Source organism: Pristiophorus japonicus, chromosome 18 (genome assembly GCF_044704955.1).
Source record: "Pristiophorus japonicus isolate sPriJap1 chromosome 18, sPriJap1.hap1, whole genome shotgun sequence".
NCBI classification, from domain to species: domain Eukaryota; kingdom Metazoa; phylum Chordata; class Chondrichthyes; family Pristiophoridae; genus Pristiophorus; species Pristiophorus japonicus.
The window spans coordinates 27,502,617-27,529,521 of record NC_091994.1 but is presented as its reverse complement, the minus strand read 5'-3'; the positions used below and the strand labels follow the sequence as shown (position 1 = coordinate 27,529,521).

Sequence of the window (26,905 nt, the reverse complement as noted above, 5' to 3'; positions counted from 1 at the left end):
ACTTGAGCAGATGAAGGCATGGCCACCAATGATGGCGCAATGGGAGATGGTAAGCACAAGAGGCTGGAATAAGAGGAATGGAGAGTTCAGGGGGATGGTGGGGCTGGAAGAGGTTACAGAGATAGAAAGGCCATGATTTAAACACAAGAAAGAGAATTGTAAAGTTGACACGTTGGACTCAGAGACAATGTAGGTCAGTGAGGATAGGCAAGCAAGAGTTGCTGTGGGATTAGATACAGACAGCAGATTTCTGGATGAGCTCATGTTTATGGAGAATGAGAGGTGGGCAGGGGGAGCATTGAAATAATCAAGTCTGGGGGTGACAAAGATATGTATGATGGTTTCAGGTTAGATGAGTTGAGGTAGGATGATTGATTCTATGGAGCTGGAAGTAGATCGCGATAGGAGAGGATATGGAGACAGAAACTCAACTCAGGATCAAATAGGATAACAAAGGAGCGAACAGCCTGGCTCAGCCTGAGGGCTGGGGAGGGGGATGAGGTCAGTGGAGAGGGGATGGAGTTATGGCTGTTTTTCCCTTGTTCAATGGCACTGAGCTGATTGCATTATCCCATGCCAGAGATAAGATATTAGGACACAGACCAAGAATGAAATTTGGGACATTTGTGGTGGTGCATTCACCATCAGGAAATCTATAACATTTTATATTTTTTAACAGAACCGTTTGGTTGACTGTTAGAAACAAAGGTCACGTAATCAGGAAGATGAAGGGTAAAACTGCAGTGCATGAAAAAAACTACATCTCCCAGAAAGCCTCGGTATCTGATGCAACCTGGGAGAGGTTTGTGAAACAGAATGAGGTCAGAAATGAGTTAAATGCAGGGAGGCAGGAGCGGCGCTGATGGACAGGGGGTGGGTTTCATGGAGCACAGTGGTGCAGACTGTTCTTGGCCCTTGTTTTGGTTGTGCACGTAGGCGGATCCCACACTGAGGCTGCGTTACATGCCCCCGTCTGTTTACAGCCTGGGAGGTTATAAAGCCCTACTACCCAAAGCAGGCGCTCGTAGATTAGCACTAGGCTGCTGGCTGGCTAGTGAAGGAGTGTTGTGCGGGTAAGTCATTGCAAAAAAAAATAAGCATATTGGAAGGCGCAAAGATTTCCAAGGGCAGGGGAATGATTTAAAGTGATTGTTTAAAGCTAGAATCGGTGAGTAGTGTTTTGAGTTGATATTTTTGCAGCTTGACATGCTGGCTATGGAAAGTGCTCCTTTTCAAGTTGCAGCTTGTAATGGAAAAAGGGAGATGGTATGAAGCAATCTGAATATTGGTGGCAGTATGATCTAGTGAGGCTGGCGGCTGAGAATCTATTTATAAAGACGGGTTACATTTACAAGCATTCAATGATGGGTTGCCCGTCAGCTCGCCTTCGGTCAGTGACCGTTCCTGTTCTCTTCAATTCCAGGCCATATACACTGAGACAATAGCGGGCTTCCAACCTTCAAGGAACCTCTTCATATCGGAGGCTTGTTTTGTGGATTAAAAAAAATTGTTACTCGCACTGTGAAGGAAAATGGTTCAGAACAAGATTGCTGAGTTGAAAGGTTTCCATCGCTCATTCAAGGTAATGCAATTTGTCTTTTGAAGGAGCTTGAGCAAAATGTATTTTTTTGTTGCTACATTTAATTGCAGACAGACATTTAATATCGGGGCAATTCGGGCTCGTGTTCCTGGAAGCGGTGAGTTGGTCTGCAAAGGAGTGAAACTGACCCCTGAAACTAACCAGGGAGCGATTACCCGTCCGATTGGTCATTGCGCCCATGTTGCAGTCATTGCTGCTACTTTATTTTTCTGAAGCTCTTCACGGAGGTGAATTAATGTTGCTGAAAGCCTTTTGGTTTGGAAACGGCTCCATTTTGTGAGTAGGCTGACGAAAGAAACCAGTAGGCGGACTCTTAAGAGTGCAGATTTTTTTTATATTGCTAAAAGGCTTTCCAAACCTATAAATATAAGCGCTCCATTATAGCAGCTCTATATATCTGTGAATTAGGCTTCACATGTTGGCTTCTTGATGATTTTTCTAATTGTATTGTAGGGGCAGACGCCGTTTGATGATGATTGTGATGACACTGGACCATCTCATATTGAGAAGGTGTTTAATTTTGACTGTCCAACAAGACCTGGTAGGTTGTCACTGAAAGTGCTACTTGTAATATTGTATTGCATGTTAACAATTGAAGTTATGAATGGATTACATTTTTCTTTACCATGTAAGCTACAATTCGCAATGAAAACTAAAACCCTCATTTATTGCAGACATGCCCTCGAGTCAGCCCATTGACATCCCAGATGCTAAAAAAAGGAACAAGAAGAAGAAAAGATGTCGAGCTACAGACAGTTTCAGTGGCAAATTTGAAGGTAAACTTCTTGATAACTTTAGTGATGAAACCACTGACTGAATTCCAGTTCCATGTCCAGAAACACAACTTTCAATTTTTCTTTGCTTGTTAAAAGTAGGTGCACTTTTTGTCCCTTTACTGAAACTGTGTGGGAAGCCAGTGGTGGTGTAAAATGATGTTAACTGGTCAGATTTACAGCTATTAACAACTGAGCAATCTGTAGGGGAAATGCCAACCCTGATGTAATAGGATTAGAAGTCATTAGGCGCACCTGAAATGGAGATTCAAGGTGTGGGGTCTTGCTTGGCAAGAAATTATGAAGTGACTCTCGGTATAATAACCTTTCAACTTTTGACTCTGCTTTTCACTTACTACAAATGTTGTAGGTGACACCTGGCAAATGAAGTACATCTGAGCAACAGAATGTGGTAATTGTCTGTAAATGTATACGGCTGCTCTCAGCAGGGGTGGTTTTGCATGCGTTTGAACTCTGTAAACTATAATTATTCAGACATTTTTTTTTTCTAAATTTATGTGGCATTGCTTTCACTGAATTGTGTTAAATAGAGGATTGTGACCAGTGTGTTTGGACCAGCGTTGCAAACTTCCTTCACCCTTTTTTGCAGATGTTTACAAACTGAATGGAGAAATGTTGGGAGAGGGATCATTTGCTAGAGTGCAGACCTGTGGAAATCTGATCACCAACAAAGAATATGCTGTGAAGGTAAGTGGAGCATTCTGTTATTTGCATCACATGGGAGATGATTGGGCATTTTGGAGCAGTTTATGGGTGTGGTTACACTGGATGGTGCTGCTTTGGAATCACTCCCACCTTGTCCTGTCTGCTGTAAAATTCCAGCTGCATTTAGTTCCCAGCAACTAGGCAGTGAGAATAGTTAACTGTTGCCTATGATCAGATATATTGTAACTAGAGCAGTCAATTATTTATCCCAGTTTCTGGAAATCTATTTGCATTCAGGAGGCATCGGGAAAATATATGCAAATGTTGATCTTCGGCTGCTCTGCAGACATTTCAGCAAAAAAACAAAATGTTGAATAAAGTTGATATTTGCATGTGACCACTTTATTTAATCTTTGATTTGGGGGTGGGCTGGAATTGGTGGAGGATATGGCATATAATGGGAAGAAATAAAAGCCCCATATCATTATTCAGGACATGAGATAGGAGCAGGATCTGGGGGTTACTGGTGCACATCTCGCTGATATTATCAGCAGTGTGCAGCAGCAATTGGGGGAGCAAAGAGCATGTAGCTAGAGGAATACAGCACACATCTTGAAGTGATAAGAAGTTTGTACCCACCTGGAGTGATCCTTTTGAGACATCCAGACATTGGAGAAGGTGTCCCAAAGGGCAATTAAATTGATAGCTTGTAAATGTTTACACTAGAGGAGAAGGCTCAAGGTGATCTTATAAAGGTATTCACGGTCTCGAAGGTTATAGACAAGAAAAACGTTAATATGTTTAACAGTCATGGATTCCACAGCTAGGGGCACAACTTCAATCCTAGAAGAAGGAGAGAGAAATTCAGGTAGATGGTGTGAATGTGTATAATGTACTGCCAAGAGAGGCAGTAGGGGCTGGTTGTATCAGCATATTTAAGTTGGTGAAAAATTTGGAGTGGGGTATGAGATATCTTTGAGAAATGGGACCAGTCAGATCACCCTCTGGCCTTTTGTGGTCTAATTGCTATATTCTTAGACTGGCATATGTTGGTGGTTTCTGCTGCACCTTGTGGAGTGTTGGACCCTTTGGCTCCCAACTCATCTGCCATCAATCCCACCGTAAAGCCGACCACCAGAAAGAGTCTTTCTTTGGAACTGGGTATTCCAGGCCAGCCAGTCTTGGTGAGCTGTGTGTCTGATTGCTGCCCATATGTTGGGAGCCTTGGAACCCCCACTAAATGCAATACTGAATCGGTTATAGACAGTGGTGAAACAGCCAAACCCCTCTCTTTGGGGGAGGGTGGGGAATGTTTGTGTGTGTGTGTGTGTGTGTGTGTGTGGCTCCTTTGTTTGGTTAGTAATCTGAGCTCGCTTTATTGGAGATTGGAGAGGGTGGGACAGACTCAAGACTTTGGTTTATGAGCAGCTGGCAGTGGGGACATTGTGTTCAGACATAGGAGCTAAACAAAGCAGTGGTCATGACACTGGGGGAGGGGAAGGGGTGGGGGATGGGGCACTGCAGCAGTGCAGTGGATGTTTGCAAACTTTTCTCTAAGCAGCTGTTTTTAATTTGAGCTTGCAGTGATCTGTGAAGAGCTCTTGTTTGAATTGCATTCCTAGTGTGGAGAATTTACCAAATGTTTTGCACTGGGGAAGAGGAAAAAAGCAGAAGTACTTTGTGCTAAAGGAAGCTGGCGACTTTTAGTTTTTAACATGTGATTTGATTCAGTGAACCAGTGGCATATGTGGAGTTTCTCTTCTCTCTACAATTCCATGATCTGCCAGCTGTGCTTTTTCTTTCCTCTTCTTATGTTCTCGTGGTACATACTGTACAAAGAAATTTGACCTGTGTGGGGTTTAATATTGGCAACAATGTTTTCTTAAAGGAGAGTTGTCCCTTGCTCAGCCAGAAGTAGTCAAACTGCCAACTGAGATTGTTCTGCGATCTCTTAAAAGGCAAGACTGTTGCTGACTTCTTGAGGAAAGGGTGTAGACGAGCTTAGCTCAGTACTTCACCCTGGTAATCTCTCTCTGCATATTTACAAATACAATTGGAAAGCATACTATGCCAATAAATGGCAGTAACTCCTTTTTACAATTCACACAAGATGATTGTAATTGAGTCAGTTTAAAAAAAAAGTACGTTTGCAAAAATAACCTTGTGCCACTATTTAATCAGTAGTTAAATTCATGCATTTTTCATAGATTTTACTGATTCTATTAATTTTGAAACTGTGAAGCAAAAATGTTAAATTAGTTTGAACCGAGCACCAGTCTGTTAAATGCTCAATGTTAACTTGAGCACCGGTTTTAATGAGGCATTGTGGCCACACGGTCACCCAGCTGTGTTGGGACTTCGCATCTCCGGATACTGAAGAGCTGAGGGTTTTTTTTGCTCGTTCCAGATTATTGAGAAGAGACCAGGCCACAGTCGCAGTCGTGTGTTCCGCGAGGTGGAGATGCTTTATCAATGTCAGGGACACAGGTACAACATGGCTGTCTTGTCAATCCTACGAGAAGCGCGAGACATGTAATGTGCAGCCCTCTTTTACTGCTGACGGGATAGTTTTTAGTCCATCAGGTGATTGCTGTAAATAGATAATCCTGATGTAAGACTAGGAAATGGCTTTGTTTCAACAAAGCTTAAATACTGCATCAGCAGAACAATTATTTCTGTTGCACTGCACTTTGATCTTGCTGTTGAAACGCGGCCGAGATTCATCTGCATTTTTATTTAAAGTGCCAGCAACTTTGCATTGTATCATAATTCATTACAAAGCGATGTGGGGTGTCTGAATTGTATCTGGTACATTAGATACTGTAGATAGTCTTGGCTCTAGATTGAGTCATGCTATTGTCTTAGTTTGCAGAACTAACCATTTATATCTTCTATCTTAGGAACATTCTTGAACTGATTGAATTCTTTGAAGACGAGGACAAGTTCTATTTGGTTTTTGAGAAAATGAAAGGAGGTATGAATCTTAACTAATTGGATGCTGGATATTTTTAGACAGAACAAAAATGCATTCCTATAACTGGATTATTAGGAAGGCTTGCTATGTTGCATGACCCTTGCCATGTTCTAAAAGATCAACTATTTTACATATTATCCTATAATTTACTTTGAGCATTAAAAAATATTGTTTTCAACTGTTTTTTATGGGGTACTGCAAATACCAACACACTGTGAATGACAACTTTAACTATGTACAGTACTACCATTACAGATAATATTTATACGACAACAGGAAAAAATGTGCTAGTCCGTCAACAAATACAGGGGAAATGTAGTGATAAGGCTCACAGGAATCTGATGACCTTGGGTTTAGAACCTTTGCTTTACACTTGAACTGGTTCAGGTTTGATCAAATCTGAAAATGATTTAGAAAATGTCTATTTTAGGGAACCCAAAAACACCCATTTTTAAAGGGGGCATTAGATTCATTGTGACATTTAAAGAAGTTGTTGGTATTTGACATGTTAGCAGTAACTTTTCCTCTTGTAAGTTCCGAACTACAATTGGCATCTATCCTTGTGGTTATAACACATACTCGACACTGGTTGTGGGTTAACTGCCCACTAACTAATAGCTCATTTTGAAAGGTGCCTTTATTAATGCCTGCATTTTGGATATTGCTTTTTCTGTTGCCATTGTATATGGGGTTCTTAAGACCTCCTGACTTTACTTTTTTTTGCCTTTCCAGGCTCTGTATTAACGCACATCCACAGACGAAAGCACTTCAATGAACGGGAAGCCAGTATTGTTGTCAACGAGATAGCGAGTGCACTGGATTTCCTTCACAACAAAGGTAATGAACCGATATATCATGAGAAGCTTGTTCTGTTTTGTCTAGATATTGTTACAGCTACAATTAGTACAGAACAGTACGGTACAAGACACCGAGGTCACTTAGCATTTTGTGAGCACAGGATGACCATCTGATATTTGGGTTTATTTTATCTATACCTCTCTTAGTAAGACATTAGAACCAAAAGAAGTTCTTTTCCCCCTCCTCCCAATTTAAGTGGTGTCTCTTGTTGGCATACAGTTTCATGGCCACTATTGACATTCCAATGCATTGCGCAAGCAGCCATATGTCACATAAACCTAAACACTGCATGTATCACAGCCAAACGCCATCCATTCTCATCCAAGGTCTACATGAGTCTTCAGCAGGAGTTGCCGAATAGTAATCAAACAGGAACCATTTTGTTTTCTCCCCTTTACTCTCTCCCTCACATCCACTTCTTTGTGCGCCTAGTAACACCCCATCTGAGATTTTGCAACTAAGGGCAGATTGGGCGTTGAACCTGGGACCTTGGTCATATGTTTAATAGTTTTGAAATGCTGCCAAAAGGATAGTTGGAAGTGAACCAGAAATTTGCCAGGATTAAAACATTTTATGTGGCTCAGTAATGGCATCTACATACATATTTGATACTCAAAAGATTTATGAACTACGGTAGAAATTATGGTACTGAACTGAAAATGCATCTGACTGATCAATTCTGCTAATGGGATTTCTGTGTCTCAGGCATGGCCCACCGAGATCTGAAACCAGAGAACATCTTGTGTGAGAACCCAGAACAGGTAGGCACCACTTGAGCGTTTTTGAATTGGAAATAATGCTTGTTAAACGCAGTACTAGCAAATGAAGTCAGGTCAGAACCTCGGCTTTTTTATTTAGAGAAAATGTGTTGATTAGTGTTGTAAATTGGCCCATGTGGGAGCCTGGTTGCATAGAAAGCAAGAAGTTCCCAACTAGCATGGAAAATTGATGGATGAGGTGCTGCTAAAATGGTTTCCAAACACTTCTCCGTGACAGTCTCACTGGCCTGCTTCTGCTGGGGCAATGCATCTTTCTAATTACCTGCACTGAAGCTTGCATAATGCTGTCCCCTTCCCTGTGGCGACCTGCTTGCTAAGGCTGGTGAAGACAAATACCAAACTTATGTAAAATAAACAGAGAAAACGGCAATGCTGGAAATCAAACAAAAACTGAAATTCTTGGAAATATGCGGCAGGGCAGTCAGCATTTATTATAATCAGAAGGTTAGAGCTCTCATTAGGGCATTAAAGTAAAAGGAAGATGGAGAATATGGTTTAGTGTATTCAAACATCAGTTGTGACTAGAATATATACTGATTCCATTGGTGCACTAACATGTAATTTGACTCCCACCCCAAATTTCCTCGCCTACTTTTTGTAGATAAGGTTTCCGCAATACTGGCACTCTTTCGGTGCCTTGTGCAAGTGACCACTCTTCACGGAGTCTGGACTGTAAGAGTTGACAGACCAGATGGGGGAACTTGCTCAATGTCCCCACGCACTCACTTTCTACAGGGAGTCCCTGAATAGTGACTGGGAACCCTGGCTTCCCCTCCCCACCATCCCCAAAGTAGGGATGCAGAGGCTATTTGTGACACTTCGTCAACACAGCACATACTGGGGATCAAACCTGGGAATTTCCAATCTCTATCATTCAGTATTACATCAGTACCATTGCCCACTGGCCAATCGATGTAGTTTAACCTCTAATTTTAAAAACCAGTAACAGTGGCCACATTAAACAAGCTGATCATGTATGCACCATCCAGCTACACACAGAAAAAAAATTCAAAGAAAAATGATGAGCAACTGTTTAATCAGAATCACATGCTTAACTGTGTGAGCTTTGTGTTTAATGAATCATTTTGCCATGAGTGAATCTGATCCATCTTGTTTTCTCTTAGCTCTCTCCAGTCAAGATCTGTGACTTTGACTTGGGAAGTGGGATAAAATTGAACGGTGACTGCTCCCCCATCTCAACCCCTGAACTTCTGACACCGGTAAGGAACAGGTTTAATTAGAATGGTTACATTGGATTACATAGGATATACAGCACCGAAATAGGCCATTTGGCCCAATCAGTCCATGCCAGCATTTATGCTCCACTCGAGTCTTTCCTCATCTAAATCTATTGGTGTAACCTTCTATTCCCGTCTCCCTCCTATACTTGTCCAGCCTCCCCTTAATGATGGATTACAGTCAGTCTGCACTTGCCTCATTGCTGTGAATTCTGTAGCTATTAAAAACCTGAAATTCTGCCACAGACTGCAGATAACTTGATCGTGTGTTAGCCATCCATTTGTTTGAGATGATCTCAACTGTCATTTACAATCCTTTAATTGCTAATTTATCTTGCTCTCTTTCGCATTGGTGATTCTCGAGACTTCCCCAGAGCCCACTTGTGCAATTCTGCCCAGTAACTCATTTGTACATTTTCATTCTCTTTTCCCATGCCCCTGGGCATTGCATAATTTACCACCTCTGTGCAACGTTCCACTTGAGAACTAACAAAACTCGTCCAACGGAGGAGAAGGAATGGACTGAGTGATGGGACGCCAAACCTGTGAACTCGCTGGGGGTCAGAACCTGAAATTGCCTCGGATACTGGTCAGGGCTTTTAACCCCGGATATTGCTCAGGGCTTTGCAGCTGGGTTCTTAAAATGGTCGATCCCCTGCCTAATTTTGGATTTTTATTTTTGGAAAAAGAAAAACCATTTGATGCAGTTGTGATGAGCGCTGCTGCTTACATTGACCTTTTAGTGTTGCTTCACTTTTATGTACAGATTTCATGATATAGAGCATAGGGTTGTTTTTTTTTTAAAGTCATATTGATTATTAAAGCTAAATCTAAAACCTCATTAAGGGTGTATTCACTATAGCTGCAGTGCTTGGTGCAAAGTGCATTTGCTTCACACTACCAATGCAATTGTATAATGCATCCTGTATGTAGAGTCATGGCCTGATCCGACCCTTCAGCAAAGTGGATTGAGACTGCCCAGAGGTAGTAGTATTACTTTGATTTGGAGTCATTTTAAGCCTTAAATTCAGATACTTGTGAGTTTGGTGTTGGTGTGAAGTTGAAACCACTTCTCACTATTAAACTTGTAGTATGAATGTACCATTCAATTGCATTAAAAAAATTAATTAGAATATTGGGGGTTTACGATTGTGTGCATGCAATGTTTTTTGAGCTTTCAATCTTTGTTGGCTATGGCATGGACATCCTGTGTCACTGAACTTTTGAACTCTCCTTGATTTGCTTGTTGCTGTAGGGTTTTGTTTTGGCACAGTTCTAGCTCAAGGTCGCCATGTTCTAGCCAACAAATGCCTTCCTAGAAAGATTTCCAACACTTCTCTGGGGATCATGGACTGAATGTTTGCAGTGCAGCAATAGGCTGCTGGGGAGGAGGAGGGGTTACACCTCAGATTCGTGCTTAAAATATCATCGAGTGCAAAACCATTGGTAACATACTTTTAATATTTGCAATAAGTTTGAGATATTTAAAAGATTAGTTTCAGGTAAACAGTTTGCACCTTTATAAACGTTTTAAAGGAAGGTCTGAATCAAAGTGTGTATTTGCAAATAGACAAACTACACTAGGCGCAAATCATAATCATTACTAGGTGTCGGTAGAAATTTTGGGAATTGTTGCAATAAATGCCTTCTCTCAACTTTCTTGTGCTCATTGCAAAAGGTAGTTGCCAAAGCCAAGCCAAGTCTCTTTATAAACTGAAATTTAACCTTGTGTTTCTGGTGGGTTAAATGTAACCTACCTGAGGGCTACAGTTGTACTATTTCCAATGGTAAAAAAGGTATATGATATCTACTGTTACTAGTCCCTACACGAGGCAAATGCTATATTTTATTATAAAAAAAAGTCACAATCAATTTGTAACAGTGGATCAAGTTGGAAGATATAGTTGCTTAACTTTCACTGTATATTAAACTTTTTTCTGAACCCAACATAAAACATTTCCAGGTTCTTGCTGTCTTCTTTTGTTGCGAGTCCTTAAGTGTTTAATGTGAACGCACACCTTTACACTCGTGAGATTCTCTCTCGCTGCTCTGGCAGTACGGTTTGTCTGAATGAACTGAAGATACGTTCAGTAATTGCAAGGCCTTTATGTCAGAAAAGGCTTGTGTTATGATCCAATATCTGCTTCCCGAGAAGGATAACCCCTGGACAATGACCATTACTGGCCACTTTCCTACAGTGACAAACATTGAGGAATTAATCAAAGTGTTTTTGCCCTGACACGGGTCTGTGTTAAAGTCATTAATATGAACAAGAGCTGCTGTTCTTTTGAAGCTAGTAAGCATAGAATTGCAGCATGCAAACCATCTGTTTTACCCATCCCATGATGGTGGTTGTCCTACACATGAGCAGTGGTCCTAATTAGGTGTGTGCCCTGCCCACAATTCTCTTTATTCCACTTTTCTTCACCCATCTGTGTATGTACAAAAGCAGACATGTCCAAACTTGTATTTCACTACCAAAGTGGAGCAATTTTTCTAGCTTGAAACAGGATGAGTGGTTTAGTCATCGAAATGTTGGCCTAGAAATTGCCACGGAGAACTATCCCTGAACGGGTAGGCCCGAGGCATACCCGATATCAGACACCAGGCCTTATTTAAATGAGACTGGCAAGCTGGGCTGCTGGCCATCCTCCGGCAGCTCACCGTTGAATCTACATTTGTTAAGTTGGGCAGCAGCCCTCTGGGAAGCCCTGTGAGGGTGGGATGATCCGGAGGGGGAGGAATGATTGGGAGTGGGAGTGAGATGATGATGATGAGGAGGGGCTGACCGGGAGCTGGCAGTGGTCTTCAGTCCTGCAGTGGAGCTGGGAAGAGCACTCCTGCACCTCCCCGGCTCCACATACACGTGTATGTTTTTAAACAAACTTGCCTTTAAGGACTGCTGGCTAAGTCACATAGGTCACTTTCTGTATTCAGACCAGACCGTTTTGCAAAGTGGGGTGGGGGTGGGGCTCAAACGGGTGCAAGGCCCCCCCTCTGCATATGCAAAGGGCCTAGCTCTCGTATGGGCACTGGACGCTGCTACCCATAGGACAGTTGGTGCGGAATGTACTCCCACCGCCCTCCCTATTGGACCCTTTGGCGCCCATTTAATCCATGTAAAATGGTCGCAGTGTTGACCAATTTTTAAGCCTCTAATTTAAAAAAAAGACAGTTTATCTTTAGTAGCTGCAGTGTACTACATGCACATGCTTCTATAAGAAATGGCTGTTTTTAAAAAAAAAATCATTCATGCAATGTAATGCTGCCAGATGTATCTGGGCTGGCATAGATCACAAACCTATCCAGTACTTGTGTTGAATAACTGCTGGACTTGTAAATAGATATCAGTGGGAGGGAAAAATAAGAATGAATGATGGGAGAATCTTGTTTGACCAGATAGCTTCAACGTTAATAGCCAATGAGTTTGCATAAAAATCAATAGGACTTTTGGTTTAGCCTGCGTTGTGCTTGCATTTCATCATGTTACTTTGCCGTGAGCAAAGAAAGTTCCACCCAGCTCAGCAGATCTGATGCAATTGGTGGAAACGAGGGCGTTTTACAGAGAAAGGGCAAAGGTCACGCCAGCTCTCTACAAAATGGATCTGGCAAGTTGCACTGTGTGGGGGAGGGGCTAAGCGCCTGCGCCTAGGACTTGTTTCTAAGCTGAGAGGCCATAGTAGGGCAAGTGTAATTATTTTGTTGCTGTTAACCCTTTCATAGTGATATTTGCCTTGAATTGGCAAAGCACAAAATTCCAGTTTTTTGGATCCATGGAGTGTTTGGAGCTTGTGGTTAGTCCGCCTGAGAAAAGGGTTTTAATATGTTTAGGCTTTGACTATTGAATATGATGTATGTGATACTATCCTGTTTCCTCAACATGATCTGTCCGCTCTATTTGCAGAACATGCTCTATTGGGTTGTGAGGGAAAAAAGGTCCGGAACAACTCACTCTCTACAGCTTGCCATCTAAATGATTACCTCCCAAACCATTTTTGTGCTTCCACTTTATTCCCTTCAAAATGCCTCACATTTAAAATGATTGTTCTAGCCTGTAAATCCCTGCATGTCCTTTCCCCTTTTTGCAGCCTTGCAAATCCCTCTGCCCCAAACTGCCTGTTCCTGACTGGTTCCTTGTGCACCCCCCAGCCCGCCATTGGCAGCTATACCTTCAGCTGTCTCGGCCCCATTCTCTGGAAAGCCCTCTCTAAACCCCGAGTTTCCACTCCTCCTCTCCTTCAAGACTGTCCGTTCGAACCCACTTCTTTGGCCAAGCTGTTGGTCACCTCTTCCAATGTTTCCTCCTTTTGGTTTGGCGTCCTGCCTTCCTTGCATCACTGTGAAGCCCCTGGCGACGTTTTATTATGTTAATGATGCTAAATAAATGCAAGTTACTGTTGGAACTTTCCATTTTAAAAGACCGAGCAAGCATTTTAAGGTGCTTGTACGTTGATCGGGTAAGCTACTCCTATGGTGACTGTACACTAATATAAATGGTGTTAGCTTCACCATCTGAGATCCAGCTTTTCATGAGTCCTGAGCGTGGGTGTTGTAAGTGCAGATATCTCCTTAATTTCCTCTCCAGTAGGAGATTGGAACCAAGCAAGGGCAGTAAATAGTGAGAGTGGTGCTTGGAAATAAATGGAATATTTGCTAGTGCCTTCATGGGTCCAGCTACAACAACACACAAAGAAGTTGTTCAACATTGGAACGGAACAGTCCACTTTATTGGTGCCAGTGCCACTGGATTCAATATCCAGCATTGTGGCTGCCGTATCTGATATCTACACTGTCGCAGCTCACCAAATTTACTGCCAAGAAGAACCAGGGCATCAATGTAATGGGAACACAATCACCATCACCTCCAAGTCGCACATCATCCTGATTTGGACATGTAAAGCTGTTCATTATTGCTATGCCAATATCGTAGCACATGAGTTTGAGAGCAGCATCAGCTCAAGGTCGATAGCAGTTCCATAAGGTGGCCCATCCCCTTTTTCAGAACGGCTCTGGCTGGGGAATAAATATAGCCTTGCCAGTGTCACACACAACATAAGAATTGAGTGCAGGAGTAGGCCATTCGGCCCCTCAAGCCTGCTCTGCCATTCAATGAGATCATGGCTGATCTTCTACCTCCATTTTCCTGCACTGTCCCCATATCCCTTGATTCCCTTAATATCCAAAAAATCTATCGATCTCTGTCTTGAATATACTCAACGACTGAGCCTCCACAGCCCTCTGGGGTAGAGAATTCCAAAGGTTCACCACCCTCTGAGTGAAGAAGTTTCTCCTCACTTCTGTCCTAAATGGCGATCCATCATTCGGAGACTGTGACCCCTGGTTCTAGACTCTCCAGCCAGAGGAAACATCCTCCCTGCATCTGCCTTGTTGAGCCCTGTAAGAATTTTGTATGTTTTAATGAGATCACCTAAACTCTAGTGAATCTAGGTCTAGTCTACTCTACTCAATCTCTCGTCCTAGGACAATTTCTTCTTCCTCGCCCCCCCCCCCCATCCCAGGAATCTGGTGAACCTTCACTGCACTTCTACGGCAATCCCAACAACATAAATATTGCGGAGCTCTGCTCAAGTCTGCTTCTCCTGAAAGCTGAGCCCTGATGTAAAATTCCTGTAGATGTTTTCATCTGTTTGTAAGGGTTAATTCATAACAAGTAAATCGAAAGGTAGGCGTGGCCTGTTATGGTTCGACTGATTACAAGGTTCGGAAAGTCCCTTTACAGCTAATGAGAGCCTTGCAGATAGCAAGCTGGAGTTGCATCATCAGCTCTGTGACTGATCTGTAGAACCTCTGGTTTTATTGCTGAGTACCTTAAGTATAAATGCTCACTGAGCATTAACTGGAGTCCCCAGTATAACTCTTGTTTCTGTGGATTTGTTTACCACCTGTAGGGTTTTAAATGTAATGTAAAGCACTGGGGTGATAGAGTAGTGTACATTTTTGTGATCATGATTGACAGACACTTTGCAAACAGTCCATGTTCATGGTGTACAGAATTCTGTGGTGTGTAATAGAGTAGATGTGATATTCTATGTGTATAATTGCTGTTTTATAGATTAGGGGTTTTAGATTAACAACTTAATTAAACTCTGCACAGATGACATTTAAAGAAGAAAATGCATAAGTGGGATGCGAGAGTGTAAATGCCTTCATCCTTTGGTCAAAGTGGAAACTTTACTGTGGCTATGTGACAATGGGCTTGGTTTTGAAGCTTGTTTCTTTCAGGGGCCATCCAATTGGCTGAATTTTTAGGCAGCTGGTTAATTGAATGTGTGTTCGCCAGCTTCCTGAAAGGATGGCAGTAACACTTAGTTGGAAACTTGACGTGGATAGAGTTGTTTTTGAAGCCAAATATAGAATTGCTAATTCCTTAAACTGCAAAACACATACCCCCTTTCCCAATAATCTTTCAGTTGTGAGTTTGCTATGAAAAGTTTACTTCCATTTAAATGTCAACTGCCTTCATCTCCAATTTACAGCAACTTTTAAACAAAAAATACCTTTAGAATATATGATGCAACTGTATATAGCCACATCTCTCCTGACTTGCTGTCATAAAGCATAAAGATCAGTATGGAGAAGGGAATGCTTTCAGTAGAAGGAAGATGTGCAGACAAAGGAAAGACAGACTTGCATTTATATAGCGCTTTTCACGCCCACCAGACGTTTACAGCCAACAAAGTACTTTTGGAGTGTAGTCACTGTTGTAATGTGGGAAACGCTGCAGCCAACTTGCGCACTGCAATCTCCCACAAACGGCAATGTGATAATGATCACGTAATCTGTTTTTTGTTATATTGATTGAAGGATAAAATATTAACCAGGACACCGGGGATAACTCCCCTACTCTTCTTCAAAATCCTTGGGATCTTTTACATCCACCTGAGAGGGCAGACGGGGCCTCGGTTTAACGTCTCATCCAAAAGTCTGCACCTTTGACAGTGCAGCATTCCCTCAGCACTGCACTGGAGTGTCAGCCTAGATTTCTGTGCTCAAGTCCCTGGAGTGGGACTTGAACCCACAACCTTCTGACTCAGAGTGAGTGTGCTACCCCCTGAGCCACAGCTGACACCGATGCAGCCTCCCAGAGGTTGCTCGTGTATTCGGGTGGTATGGGCAAGGGCCTAGGAGTAGGTAAGCTGCTTCTACCTTCAGCCCAGGGAATGGTGCAGTTGTGACCTAGAAAATAGGAACAAAAATTAATGGTGTCAACAGCTTTTTCTGGGGATGCATATAGGACTAATTTAGAATTTCCTTTCTCTTCTAGCCAGACCTGTTAAGCGCTAAAGAATGTTTATGCTGTTTAGGTACCACGAGATTATACAAAATGGACAAAAGAGTTGGCAATGATGCTCTGTACTGAAAGCATATTTAGTATCTCTACCGTTTATCACCAAAACAAACTCTCTGCGATCTAAATGTAAAACTGCTTTTTAATTAAAATAAGGTGGCATTTTAGCATAAAGGAGTACATTGAATTATCTCCCCATTTAATTCTTGTGAATGTTTTTAAAAATCTTAGTGTGGATCTGCAGAGTACATGGCACCAGAAGTTGTGGAGGCGTTTAACGAAGAGGCTACGATATATGATAAGCGTTGTGACCTCTGGAGTCTGGGTGTTATATTGTACATCATGCTCAGTGGATATCCGCCCTTTGTAGGAAACTGTGGTACTGACTGTGGTTGGGACCGAGGGGAGGCCTGCATTTCCTGTCAGGTGAGTGACCTACTTTTGTTTAATGGGTTTTTCTAGATTGTCGGGCATTTTTATATTTGGCTCCGCTTCAGTTATTGAAACTTCACCTGCACAAAAGGAGTGTGGCAAAGTATTTCCCAGAAGGATTGATTGATCAGTGACAGTGTGTAGTTCTTGCACTGGGAGTAGATGGCTTGCGTTTGGGCAGTCTGACGAGTACTTGATGCCAACGTCCCATCTGGAATTGGATGATCACAGTGCAAATCTGGAGCTCTGAAATGCTTCTATTATCGTACATAAGGCTGTTGGTGTGTGCGCTTGTATGTCCTGAGGTTAATGGGTACTGGCTTTGTGCTACTTTTTGGGATGAGGGAGGAGCAAGGCAAAATGTGTTGTCCCTTTTTGCTTCTCTCCTGAAGGTAATTGTGCTGGGGTATGATTTCATGGGCACTGGTAACCCTATGCTGCAACAAAACAACCTACATTTATATAGAACCTTGAATTCTGTCCATGGCAATTCAGAGGGAGATTTGTGGAGGGAAGAGGATTGAATGTTGGGAGGGACGGTGCTTTGGAATAAGAGCCTGGAGACAACGTGTGCACGAATGTACATTTCAGTAGCAGGTGGGCTGAGCTGGGTTGAAGGTGGTAGATGTTCTGGAGAGAGAAATTGACTGTAATGAAGAGCAAATGGGTTCAGAAACTCGCCTCTGTGTTAAATTGGATCTTGAGGCTGCAAGCAGTCTGGTTAAGGCCGAGACAGTGGCTGAAGAGGTTTAATCACTGGCAAGGCAGTGGAGACTATGGTGGGGCTGAAGGACAGTTTTCTTAATATTTAGCTGTAGAAAGTTGAGACTCCTCGGGACTGAATATCTGACAGAACAGAGACATTGGATGGATGAAGGAGATGATAGAGGTGGATGTCATCCAATTGGCCATTCTTCATGTATGAGCTTACACTGTGAATGTTGGTAGGATATTTAACTATATGGTGACATCACAGCCATGTCCAATTTGTATCCCTACCTGACTTCCACATGCACTTTACCTGAAGGACAATCCTCCCTAACTTGGTGTCTGAGGCCAATAATAATGTCACAAGTGCTGCCCTGGCTTGGATCCAATAACGCCACACAATGCCAGGGTTCAAAGAGAAGTACTTATTTTCCATTCTGCGTTTACTCTGCAGGCTTGGCGTTGGAGGTGGCCATGTTTTTTATGGCCACATTGGGCTCAGCATGTCTGTATAGACCAGTAGTTTTGTGATGGTAGCCTGAGGGGGAATTCCCCATCCATAGTCATGCCCTACATAGTCAGGAATTTTACACATTGTAAAGCTGAAGCAGCTGCTCTGGAAACCGCCTGCTTCACACAGGGCAAGTAACGGAGACCAGAGCCAGACTAATGTTACATAACTGCTTTCTGAATTGATTTCACAAAATACATGTTGCAAAGAATATCTGGCTTAAAATTGAAATCCTACACCATTAAAAATGCAGGGAAGCTAATGACATTTTCATTTACAACGTGTTCACCAGCCAGAGCTATAGATGTCGGGTAAACGTTCAGCTGGAGTGCAAGCTCGCCATGTCTTTTTAAAGTTCCAGAATCTTTATAACTAGAATCTTTGTACCTGTAGAAGAAACGCTGCAGCCCAGGATTGACTGTCACTTTTATTAGTCACACGGATCTAGATAAAATGCTCAATGTGTTTTATGCCAGCAGCTTTGTTCAGTTTGACACAGGTCTCAGTCAATAATAATGACAAATGATCTTTACCATATCTATTTAATACGGAGCGTTCAGTGACACCACTGTCAGCCGTGAGGGGAGGCGGGGAGAACTTGTGCCAGGACTTGAAGCATTTACTCAGCAAACAGTTTATTTAAAAAGAGTCTCTATGAACTGTAGCAAACCGAACTCCACAACTTCTCCCTGCTAAAAGCAGGGTGATTTCTGCAGCACAATGCAGTGAGTGCAGGATAGTTATATAATACAGCACAATGCAGTGCAGGATAGTTGCATAATACAAATTATGTGCATAGAATCAATTCCGGTCACTTGCAGCAGTGCGGCCTCCAGATGTGATTGATCCCCTCCATTCTGGCAGGGAATAGTGATGTCACTACATGTAGCTGTCTTGAACCCGCAATCTTTTCCACCAGAGGTGCAAGTGTTGCCAACTGAACTAAGCTGGCGCTGAGCATGGTGTCTAGAATTTCACAGCTAGGGACAATGACATTTTGCCAATCTGGTGCTGCAGGATTCTGTTTCAGTCACTTCCATTTGTGTAACTTCTTGAACTTTTCTGCTTGACACTTTCAGGGTAAGCTTTTCCTTTTTAAAGTTTACCAGCAGTAGGTATTTGGGGCCCATCTGAACTTCCAGTGGCAAGGGCATTGCGGGGTTAGTGCCCCAACATAATCACATACATCACGTGCGGACTCCAACCCACTGCATTGTAACAGTCTGGGGAGGAAAATTGGTGACTCTTCATTATTAGCAGTACAGCACTGAATTTAAATGGATTTTGCAAGTCATTTTCTTCTGGTTTGTCGCCTGAAGGGACTTCCAGTCACCTAGCTCCCAGGGACACTCTGTATACTGTTATTAGGAGGGATAAATGAATGTTGAAATTTTTTTGTGTGAAATGTGTGCCTGTTTTTAAAGACTATATCAAAGAGAAGCTTTGCGACTTCAGGAATTGGGCAACAGTGCATTGTTGTATTAGATTGATGTGGCTAGATTAATCACAAACTGACTGAATAACTGAACCTATTTAAAGAAAGATATTTAACACTTGGCATTCAGCAATGGAGCAAACTGGACTGAGTGGGGCGGTATGCTTACCTGTCAGAAATGGGTTTACCACCGGTTTAAGGTTTTCGAATTGCAGGAAAGTTAATTTCCTTTTTATATTTATAAAAAGCTGCTTTCAATTAGTATGTTGGTGATTACAGAGGTGATTGAGACGTTCAAAGATATGATGGGATGAGACCGTACATAGAATTTCCAGTGATTGAATGGTCTAGAACTGAGGGACATAAATATATGATTAAATGTAAGAGATTTGGAATAGAGAGCAGAAGAGAAGATTTGGGAGGCTGAGGAATGCACTCCCATAGTGATTGAAGCACAGAGACCATGTCAACACTTAAACTAGGATAGGTGGTTGAAGAGCAGAGGAATAAAAGCATATGGGATTAGGACTACTGGTTATGTGGAAAATAAATAGTACCATAGACTGGTACAGCTTGTTTTGGTGTTCTAATTCTATGTCGCTATGATCTAACAATTTAAACAACTACTTATCCTACATTGCTAAAGAAGTTTGATGATTTTATTTACAGAATAACTTATTTGAGAGCATTCAGGAAGGAAAGTACGAGTTCCCCGACAAGGATTGGGCTCGCATCTCTTTTGGCGCCAAGGACCTCATCACCAAGCTCTTAGTGCGAGATGCCAAGAAGAGGCTGAGTGCAGCACAAGTGCTGGAGCACCCATGGGTGCAAGGGGTATGTTTGATTTCTTTAAATCAATATTTGTCAGCAACAACAACTTGTATTTATATAGCGCCTTTAAAGTAGTAAAACGTCCCAAGGCGCTTCACAGGAAGGAATGTTAGAAGACAAAAAATAAATTTGACACTGAGGCAGAAGAGGAGACATTACGGCAGATGACCAAGAGCTTGGTCAAAGAGGTAGGTTTTAAGGAGCGTCTTGAAGGAGGAAAGAGGTTTAGGGAGGGAGTTCCAGAGCAAAGAAGAACCAGTGGATGTGGTGTATTTGGACTTTCAAAAGGCTTTTGACCAAGATCCCGCACAAGAGATTGGTGTGCAAAATCGAAGCACATGGTATTGGGGGTAATGTACTGATGTGGATAGAGAACTGGTTGGCAGACAGGAAGCAGAGAGTTGGGATAAACGGCAGGCAGTGACTAGTGGATTGCCGCAGGGCTCCGTGCTGGGACCCCAGCTCTTTACAATATACATTAACGATTTGGATGAAGGAATTGAGTGTAATATCTCCAAGTTTGCAGATGACACTAAACTGGGTGGCGGTGTGAGCTGTGAGGAGGACGCTGAGAGGCTGCAGGGTGACTTGGACAGGTTAGGTGAGTGGGCAAATGCATGGCAGATGCAGTATAATGTGGATAAATGTGAGGTTATCCATTTTGGAGGCAAAAACACGAAGACAGAATATTATCTGAATGGCGGCAGATTAGGAAAAGGGGAAGTGCAACGAGACCTGAGTGTCATGGTTCATCAGTCATTGAAGGTTGGCATGCAGGTACAGCAGGTGGTGAAGGCGGCAAATGGTATGTTGGCCTTCATAGCTAGGGGATTTGAGTATAGGAGCAGGGAGGTCTTACTGCAGTTGTACAGGGCCTTAGTGAGGCCTCACCTGGAATATTGTATTCAGTTTTGGTCTCCTAATCTGAGGAAGGACATTCTTGCTATTGAGGGAGTATAGCGAAGATTCACCAGACTAATTCCAGGGATGGCTGGACTGTCCTATGAGAAGAGACTGGATAAACTGGGTCTTTAGTCACTGGAGTTTAGAAGGATGAGAGGGGATCTCGTATAGAAATGTATAAGATTCTGATGGGACTGGACAGGTTAGATGCAGGAAGAATGTTCCCAATGTTGGGGAAGTCCAGAACCAGGGGACATAGTCTTAGGATAAAGGGTAGGCCATTTAGGACTGAGATGAGGAGAAACTTCTTCACATAGAGTTGTTAACCTATGGAATTGACTGCCGCAGAGAGTTGTTGATGCCAGTTCATTGGATATATTCAAGAGGGAGTTGGATATGGCCCTTGCGGCTAAGGGGATCAAGGGGTATGGAGAGAAAGCAGGAAAGGGGTACTGAGGGAATGATCAGCCATGATCTTGAATGGCGGTGCAGGCTCGAAGGGCCGAATGGCCTACTCCTGCACCTATTTTCTATGTTTCTTTGGGCCTAAGCAGCTGAAGGCACGGTCACCGATGGTTGAGCAGTTATAATCGGGGATGGTCAAGAGAGCAGAATTTGAAGAGCACAGATATCTTGGGAGGTTGTGAGAGTGAAGGAGATTAGAGATGGGAAGGGGCAGGCCATGGAGGGATTTGTAAACCAGGATGAGAATTTTTAACTCTGTTGCTTAACTGGGAGCTAATGTAGGTCAGCGAGCACAGTGGTGATGGGTGAGCAGGTTAGGACTTGGGCTGCCGAGTTTTGGATGACTTCAAGTTTGTGTTGGGTAGAATGTGGGAGGCCAGCCAGGAATAGTCAAGTCTAGAGAGACAGACTATTATCTGAATGGTGACAGATTAGGAAGGGGTAAGGTGCAGCGAGACCTGGGTGTCATGGTACATCAGTCATTGAAGGTTGGCATGCAGGTACAGCAGGCGGTTAAGAAAGCAAATGGCATGTTGGCCTTCATAGCGAGGGGATTTGAGTACAGGGGCAGGGAGGTGTTGCTACAGTTGTATAGGGCCTTGGTGAGGCCACACCTGGAGTATTGTGTACAGTTTTGGTCTCCTAACTTGAGGAAGGACATTCTTGCTATTGAGGGAGTGCAGCGAAGATTCACCAGACTGATTCCCAGGATGGTGGGACTGACCTATCAAGAAAGACTGGATCAACTGGGCTTGTATTCACTGGAGTTCAGAAGAGTGAGAGGGGACCTCAAACGTTTAAAATTCTGACGGGTTTGGACAGGTTGGATGCAGGAAGAATGTTCCCAATGTTGGGGAAGTCCAGAACCAGGGGTCACAGTCTAAGGATAAGGGGTAAGCCATTTAGGACTGAGATGAGGAGAAACTTCTTCACCCAGAGAGTGGTGAACCTGTGGAATTCTCTACCACAGAAAGTAGTTGAGGCCAATTCACTAAATATATTCAAAAGGGAGTTAGATGAAGTCCTTACTACTCGGGGGATCAAGGGGTATGGCGAGAAAGCAGGAAGGGGGTACTGAAGTTTCATGTTCAGCCATGAACTCATTGAATGGCGGTGCAGGCTAGAAGGGCTGAATGGCCTGCTCCTGCACCTATTTTCTATGTTTCTATGTTTCTAGAGGTAACAAAGGCATGGATGAGGGTTTCAGCAGCAGAAGAGCTGAGGCAGTGGTGGAGACGGGCAATGTTACGGAGATGGAAATAGGCGGTTTTAGTTGTGCTGCGGATATGTGGCCGGAAGCTCATTTCAGGGTCAAATACGACACCGAGGTTGCGAACAGTCTGGTTCAGCCTCGGGCGATGCTAGGGAGAGGGGTGGAGTCGGTGACTGGGGAACGCAGTTTGTGGCCGGGACCAAAGACAATGGCTTCGGTCTTCCCAATATTTAATTGGAGAAAATTTCTGCTCCTCCAGTATTGGATGTCAGTCAAACATTCTGACAATTTAGAGACCATGGAGGGGTCGAGAGAAGGGGTTATAAGGTAGAGTTGGGTGTTGTCCCAAACTGTCTATTCAAGTATTGCATTTTGCAACTGCTGCACTTGCATTGATTGATCTATCCGTTTACTTTTAGCATGCACCAGAAAATACCCTTCCAACACCACGCCTTTTCCAGAGGTATGACTTCAAACCTTGTCTGAGCTCGAGTATGCTCTTTAAATGCATTGTCGGTTTAAATGGAACCTTTGAGGGAGAATTTTATGGTTGCTGGCACCAATAAAGCTGCAAAGGGGCGGTCTTAAACCTAGTTCTAGCAACGAGGCAAAAAGAAAAATCAGCTGCATTGTTACCGGTGCTGTTCAGGAGTCATTTAAAAATAAATGAATTACTCCCCTAAATATTCGAGCCGTGCTGCAAAACACCAACAATCTGGGCCAATTTTGCTTGCATTTATGTTTAAAAATGTTAGAGCATTCTGCTGAATCTGCATTTAGTCCTATTATTGCAAAATGTAACCTGAGCTTTCCAATCGCAGTATTTTTTTCATGGACTGAATCATTTGTTTAATGAAGGGGGGCTGCAGCTTGTAAAACAAAGGATTGGGAATGGATTAGCAAGCAGTCAGAACTGTGAGGCGTTCAGAATTTCGAGCCTGTAATTTGTGTTGTGCTTTGGTTGAAGCTCTGTTGACTCTTTGTTCTGGCCCTTCCCTCAGGAACAGCAGTGCCAAAGATCTCACATTCTTTGCAGCTGAAGCAATCGCGGTAAATAGGCAGCTGACCCAGCATGAAGAAAATCAGGACGAGGAGAATCAGCCAATCCTCATCAAAGCTACCTCATGTTCCATGCGACTGTCTCCACCCTCAGAATCTAAATTGGCCAAACGGAGACAGAAGACGAGTGCAATCAAAGCAGCCAATCAGCAGTTGTTGCCACCCTTAGTCCTGGTTGACAATTGTGCGTGACGTCACTTCTTCCCCGAAGCACATAGCAACTAAACCAGAACCTTCTATTGGCTGGCTTCCAAGTCTGGCAACGCTACAGTACTGCTTCACACAAGAAAAGAACTGTTTACAACATTTGAGACCTGCATGGGATGGTATGCAAATCTGAGATACTAAGAGTCAGGCGACTGAGAAACAAGAGCAAGGATTTAAACAAAGACTTTTAGCCTCTTCACCAAAGGAATGTTTTTAAGAGCAGGTTTAAAAGTTATTTTGTACTGTGATCACCTTCATTACAATTCTAATTTTAGATTTAGCTGCTCTGCTATTGGTATCAGTTTGAGCCAGTGGTTCTGAAGTGCGGGTCGTCTTATTTGGCAGCAGCTCCCAATATAAACCTGCCAGATTTTTTTTCTTTCTCCAATAAAGTCTTCCTGGACACTGGCCTCAGTGCTTTCGGCAGGCTTACACTGGGGGGGGGGGGGGGGGGGGGGAGCCATTTGCTACATAAGACCTGCACTTCAGAAACCAGTGGTACAACACATTCCACTAAAAGGCAGCATTTTGTTACTGCATTTTTCAGGTACATGCAACCTTGCTCCTAGTCTCCAGTTTAAAAACAAAAATCAGGGCTACTTTTGCATACCAGAAGGCTGAGAGAAAGATTTTGTATATTCAGTTTTTTTTTTTAAAAGCTCTAGTTGTACACCTATTTTCCTCTGATATCAATGTGACTTTTTTTTTAATCTCTCACCCACTCTGACCAGCATGTTATAGAAAAAAAAATCATTTTGTTTCCTTCATTTCTGCCACGTTCATAAATGTAAACATATTCTACATTTATTTCGAGTCTTTGGGATTCTGTAGCAGGACTTCATTAGTTCAGGAAAGATGACAATATGATTGGTGGGGGGAGAAGAACAAGAATTTGACTGAAAAAAAGGCATTCCAGATACAAAAATGAGAGTAGTCTTTCTCTAAGATTGCGTGAAATCTTCCAAAAGATTTTTTTTTGAAAAAAAAAAGTGTTTACGTTTCTGTTGTTTTATAAATGTCTATGGATGGAATCTGAAAGTGCCACATTCTGATTTTGAAGCTTTGAAAAGTGGGTGCTATCCATGTTTCTGTAATATAGGCAGGTTTGGCCTATCCTTGTGTTAATGTGGTGGTTATGTTCAAAGCCATTGAATGTATAATGTAAGCTTTTCACTGTATTGCAGAAGTAGAGCGCACAAAAACCAATGTGGACATTTGAAACCCATTTAAAAATGTGCACGGAAATGTCAGTGCAGGCTGCATTTCTGTGGGGGGAGGGAACAACAACAGCAGCCCCTTCCATATGCTCTACTGCACTGTACTGGTAGGGATGGGCAATCACTAACTAACTATTGCAGGGATATCTGTGCTTTACATTAAGAAATGCTGTCCCTTTTATGGACTGTCTTGAATTGAACTTGCATAAATGGCCCCTGAAGTAAGAGCAGGGCGATTAGTTCTTCCACAGAGGAATGTTTAGCTGGAGTGTAGCGATCCACTGCCATCTTTCATGGAACATTTTTATATTAATTAGTGCTGCACTATATACTTGGAAGTTTAAAATAGTTCAAAGGTCTGTGGTATGGGTAGGATCTAGTAGTTTTTTTTTAAAGTGGCTCCCGCAGAGGCTGAGGTGAAAGTCTGCTGAACAGACCAGGAAAATCACCAGTTTGATTCCCAGTCTGTGCTAAATTAGATGATCTTGACCAGACCAGCAGTAGGGAGAGCTGCAATTGGCTACTGGGTTCAGGAGGGGTTCCTGCTCCTGATCAGTATACAGCTAGAAAATGTGTGGGCCCCTGTTGAGGACAGGAACTGGCACGGCAGTGATGCTTTGTCATATAACATTCACTTGTCTCGGATCTCGCGTGGATACGAAGCACTTAAATGAGGTAGCAGAGAGCAACTTGCCGGTGGAAATGTAACCGTGGCGGGGGGCGGAATGGGAAGAAATCTAAATTATTTCTGTTTGATATGAAATGTTTTGAGTACAACTGCTTATACTTAAAACGTAACTGTGCCATAGAAACAAAGCATTTCCTCATGGGTGAATGTCCTCTTCTGATTGTATCTGCCGTTGAGTTCTAATTTTGCTCTTTAAATGGAGGAGCAGGTATTGAAATTCCCTTTTGCCTGTGACTTCCACTGACCTTGTTATCAATTTGCCTTTCTTCCAAGTTTAGTCTTCCAGGTGATAGCTATGCAAAAATATTGCATGGGAGGCAACTTTGTTGAAGTGAATGTCTTTGACTTTAAAGCTGCCTCCAGTATTGGCTGGGAGTGCACACCTTGCGAAGCATACTGCTGGCAGCAAATAGTTTCAGCTGTGGGATCCATTTGGATATGAAAATGTTCAGGATGAAACTCCAAAACCTTCAAATAACAGCTTTTTAGATGTTGACTCTGGAGGAGGAAGAATGCTTTGTTGGGTGGATTAGTTGGTGTCATTGATATGCGGAGGTCAAACCTCACCCATTGGAAGCTTGTGGGCTTTTTTCTGAGTATCCATTTAATGCAAGTTCACTGTTGGTTCCATTGCCCAATCCAACTCTACTTTCTGAAACAGTATTATCAGCAACTGTATGGTACTTTATAATGAAAAGCTGGTAGTACACAAAGCCAATTTAAATTGTCAAGTACATTGCTATTACTTTTGCTGAATAAGACATGTTCTTGTTGTCTTATACTAAGACTACTTGAATTTTGTATGCATTGCATCATCTCATTTGAATGCTACCTTGTGCTGGACGGCAGCACAGCTTGGTTTAGTTAAGCATAGGCCATAATCGAGCACTGTTGGTATATTAGCTAGCTCCTAAGGGGCATGAAGCGAAAGCACTTTACACACCAGGTGACTGATGAGGCTCACTCTAAATCTTCTTACTGTTGTTGCCAGGATTTTTGTATTGTTTTATAAGAATTTTAATAAATGCTTTGAACTTAA

At 42.7% G+C, this 26,905-nt stretch overlaps 1 protein-coding gene across 3 annotated transcripts; it reads left to right on the top strand.

Moving 5' to 3' along the window:
- The first annotated feature begins 888 nt into the window (after positions 1-888).
- On the top strand, positions 889-24,400 carry mknk2b (MAPK interacting serine/threonine kinase 2b). Of its 3 annotated transcripts, none has more exons than XM_070859806.1 (14): positions 890-1,073; positions 1,424-1,582; positions 2,054-2,141; positions 2,275-2,376; positions 2,984-3,081; positions 5,447-5,526; positions 5,940-6,013; positions 6,746-6,850; positions 7,577-7,632; positions 8,775-8,870; positions 16,429-16,623; positions 19,953-20,117; positions 23,115-23,158; positions 23,697-24,400. In XM_070859806.1, the coding sequence occupies exons 2-14, from the start codon at positions 1,532-1,534 to the stop codon at positions 23,944-23,946; spliced, it is 1,404 nt and encodes a 467-aa protein (XP_070715907.1). In that variant the 5' UTR covers positions 890-1,073; positions 1,424-1,531; the 3' UTR covers positions 23,947-24,400. The 3 variants fall into 3 exon arrangements, with proteins under 3 accessions (XP_070715909.1, XP_070715907.1, XP_070715908.1); XM_070859807.1 differs by lacking the exon at positions 890-1,073 and adding an exon at positions 1,096-1,168; XM_070859808.1 differs by lacking the exon at positions 23,115-23,158 and having other exon boundaries at positions 889-1,073; positions 23,697-23,831.
- The last annotated feature ends 2,505 nt before the right edge of the window (positions 24,401-26,905 follow it).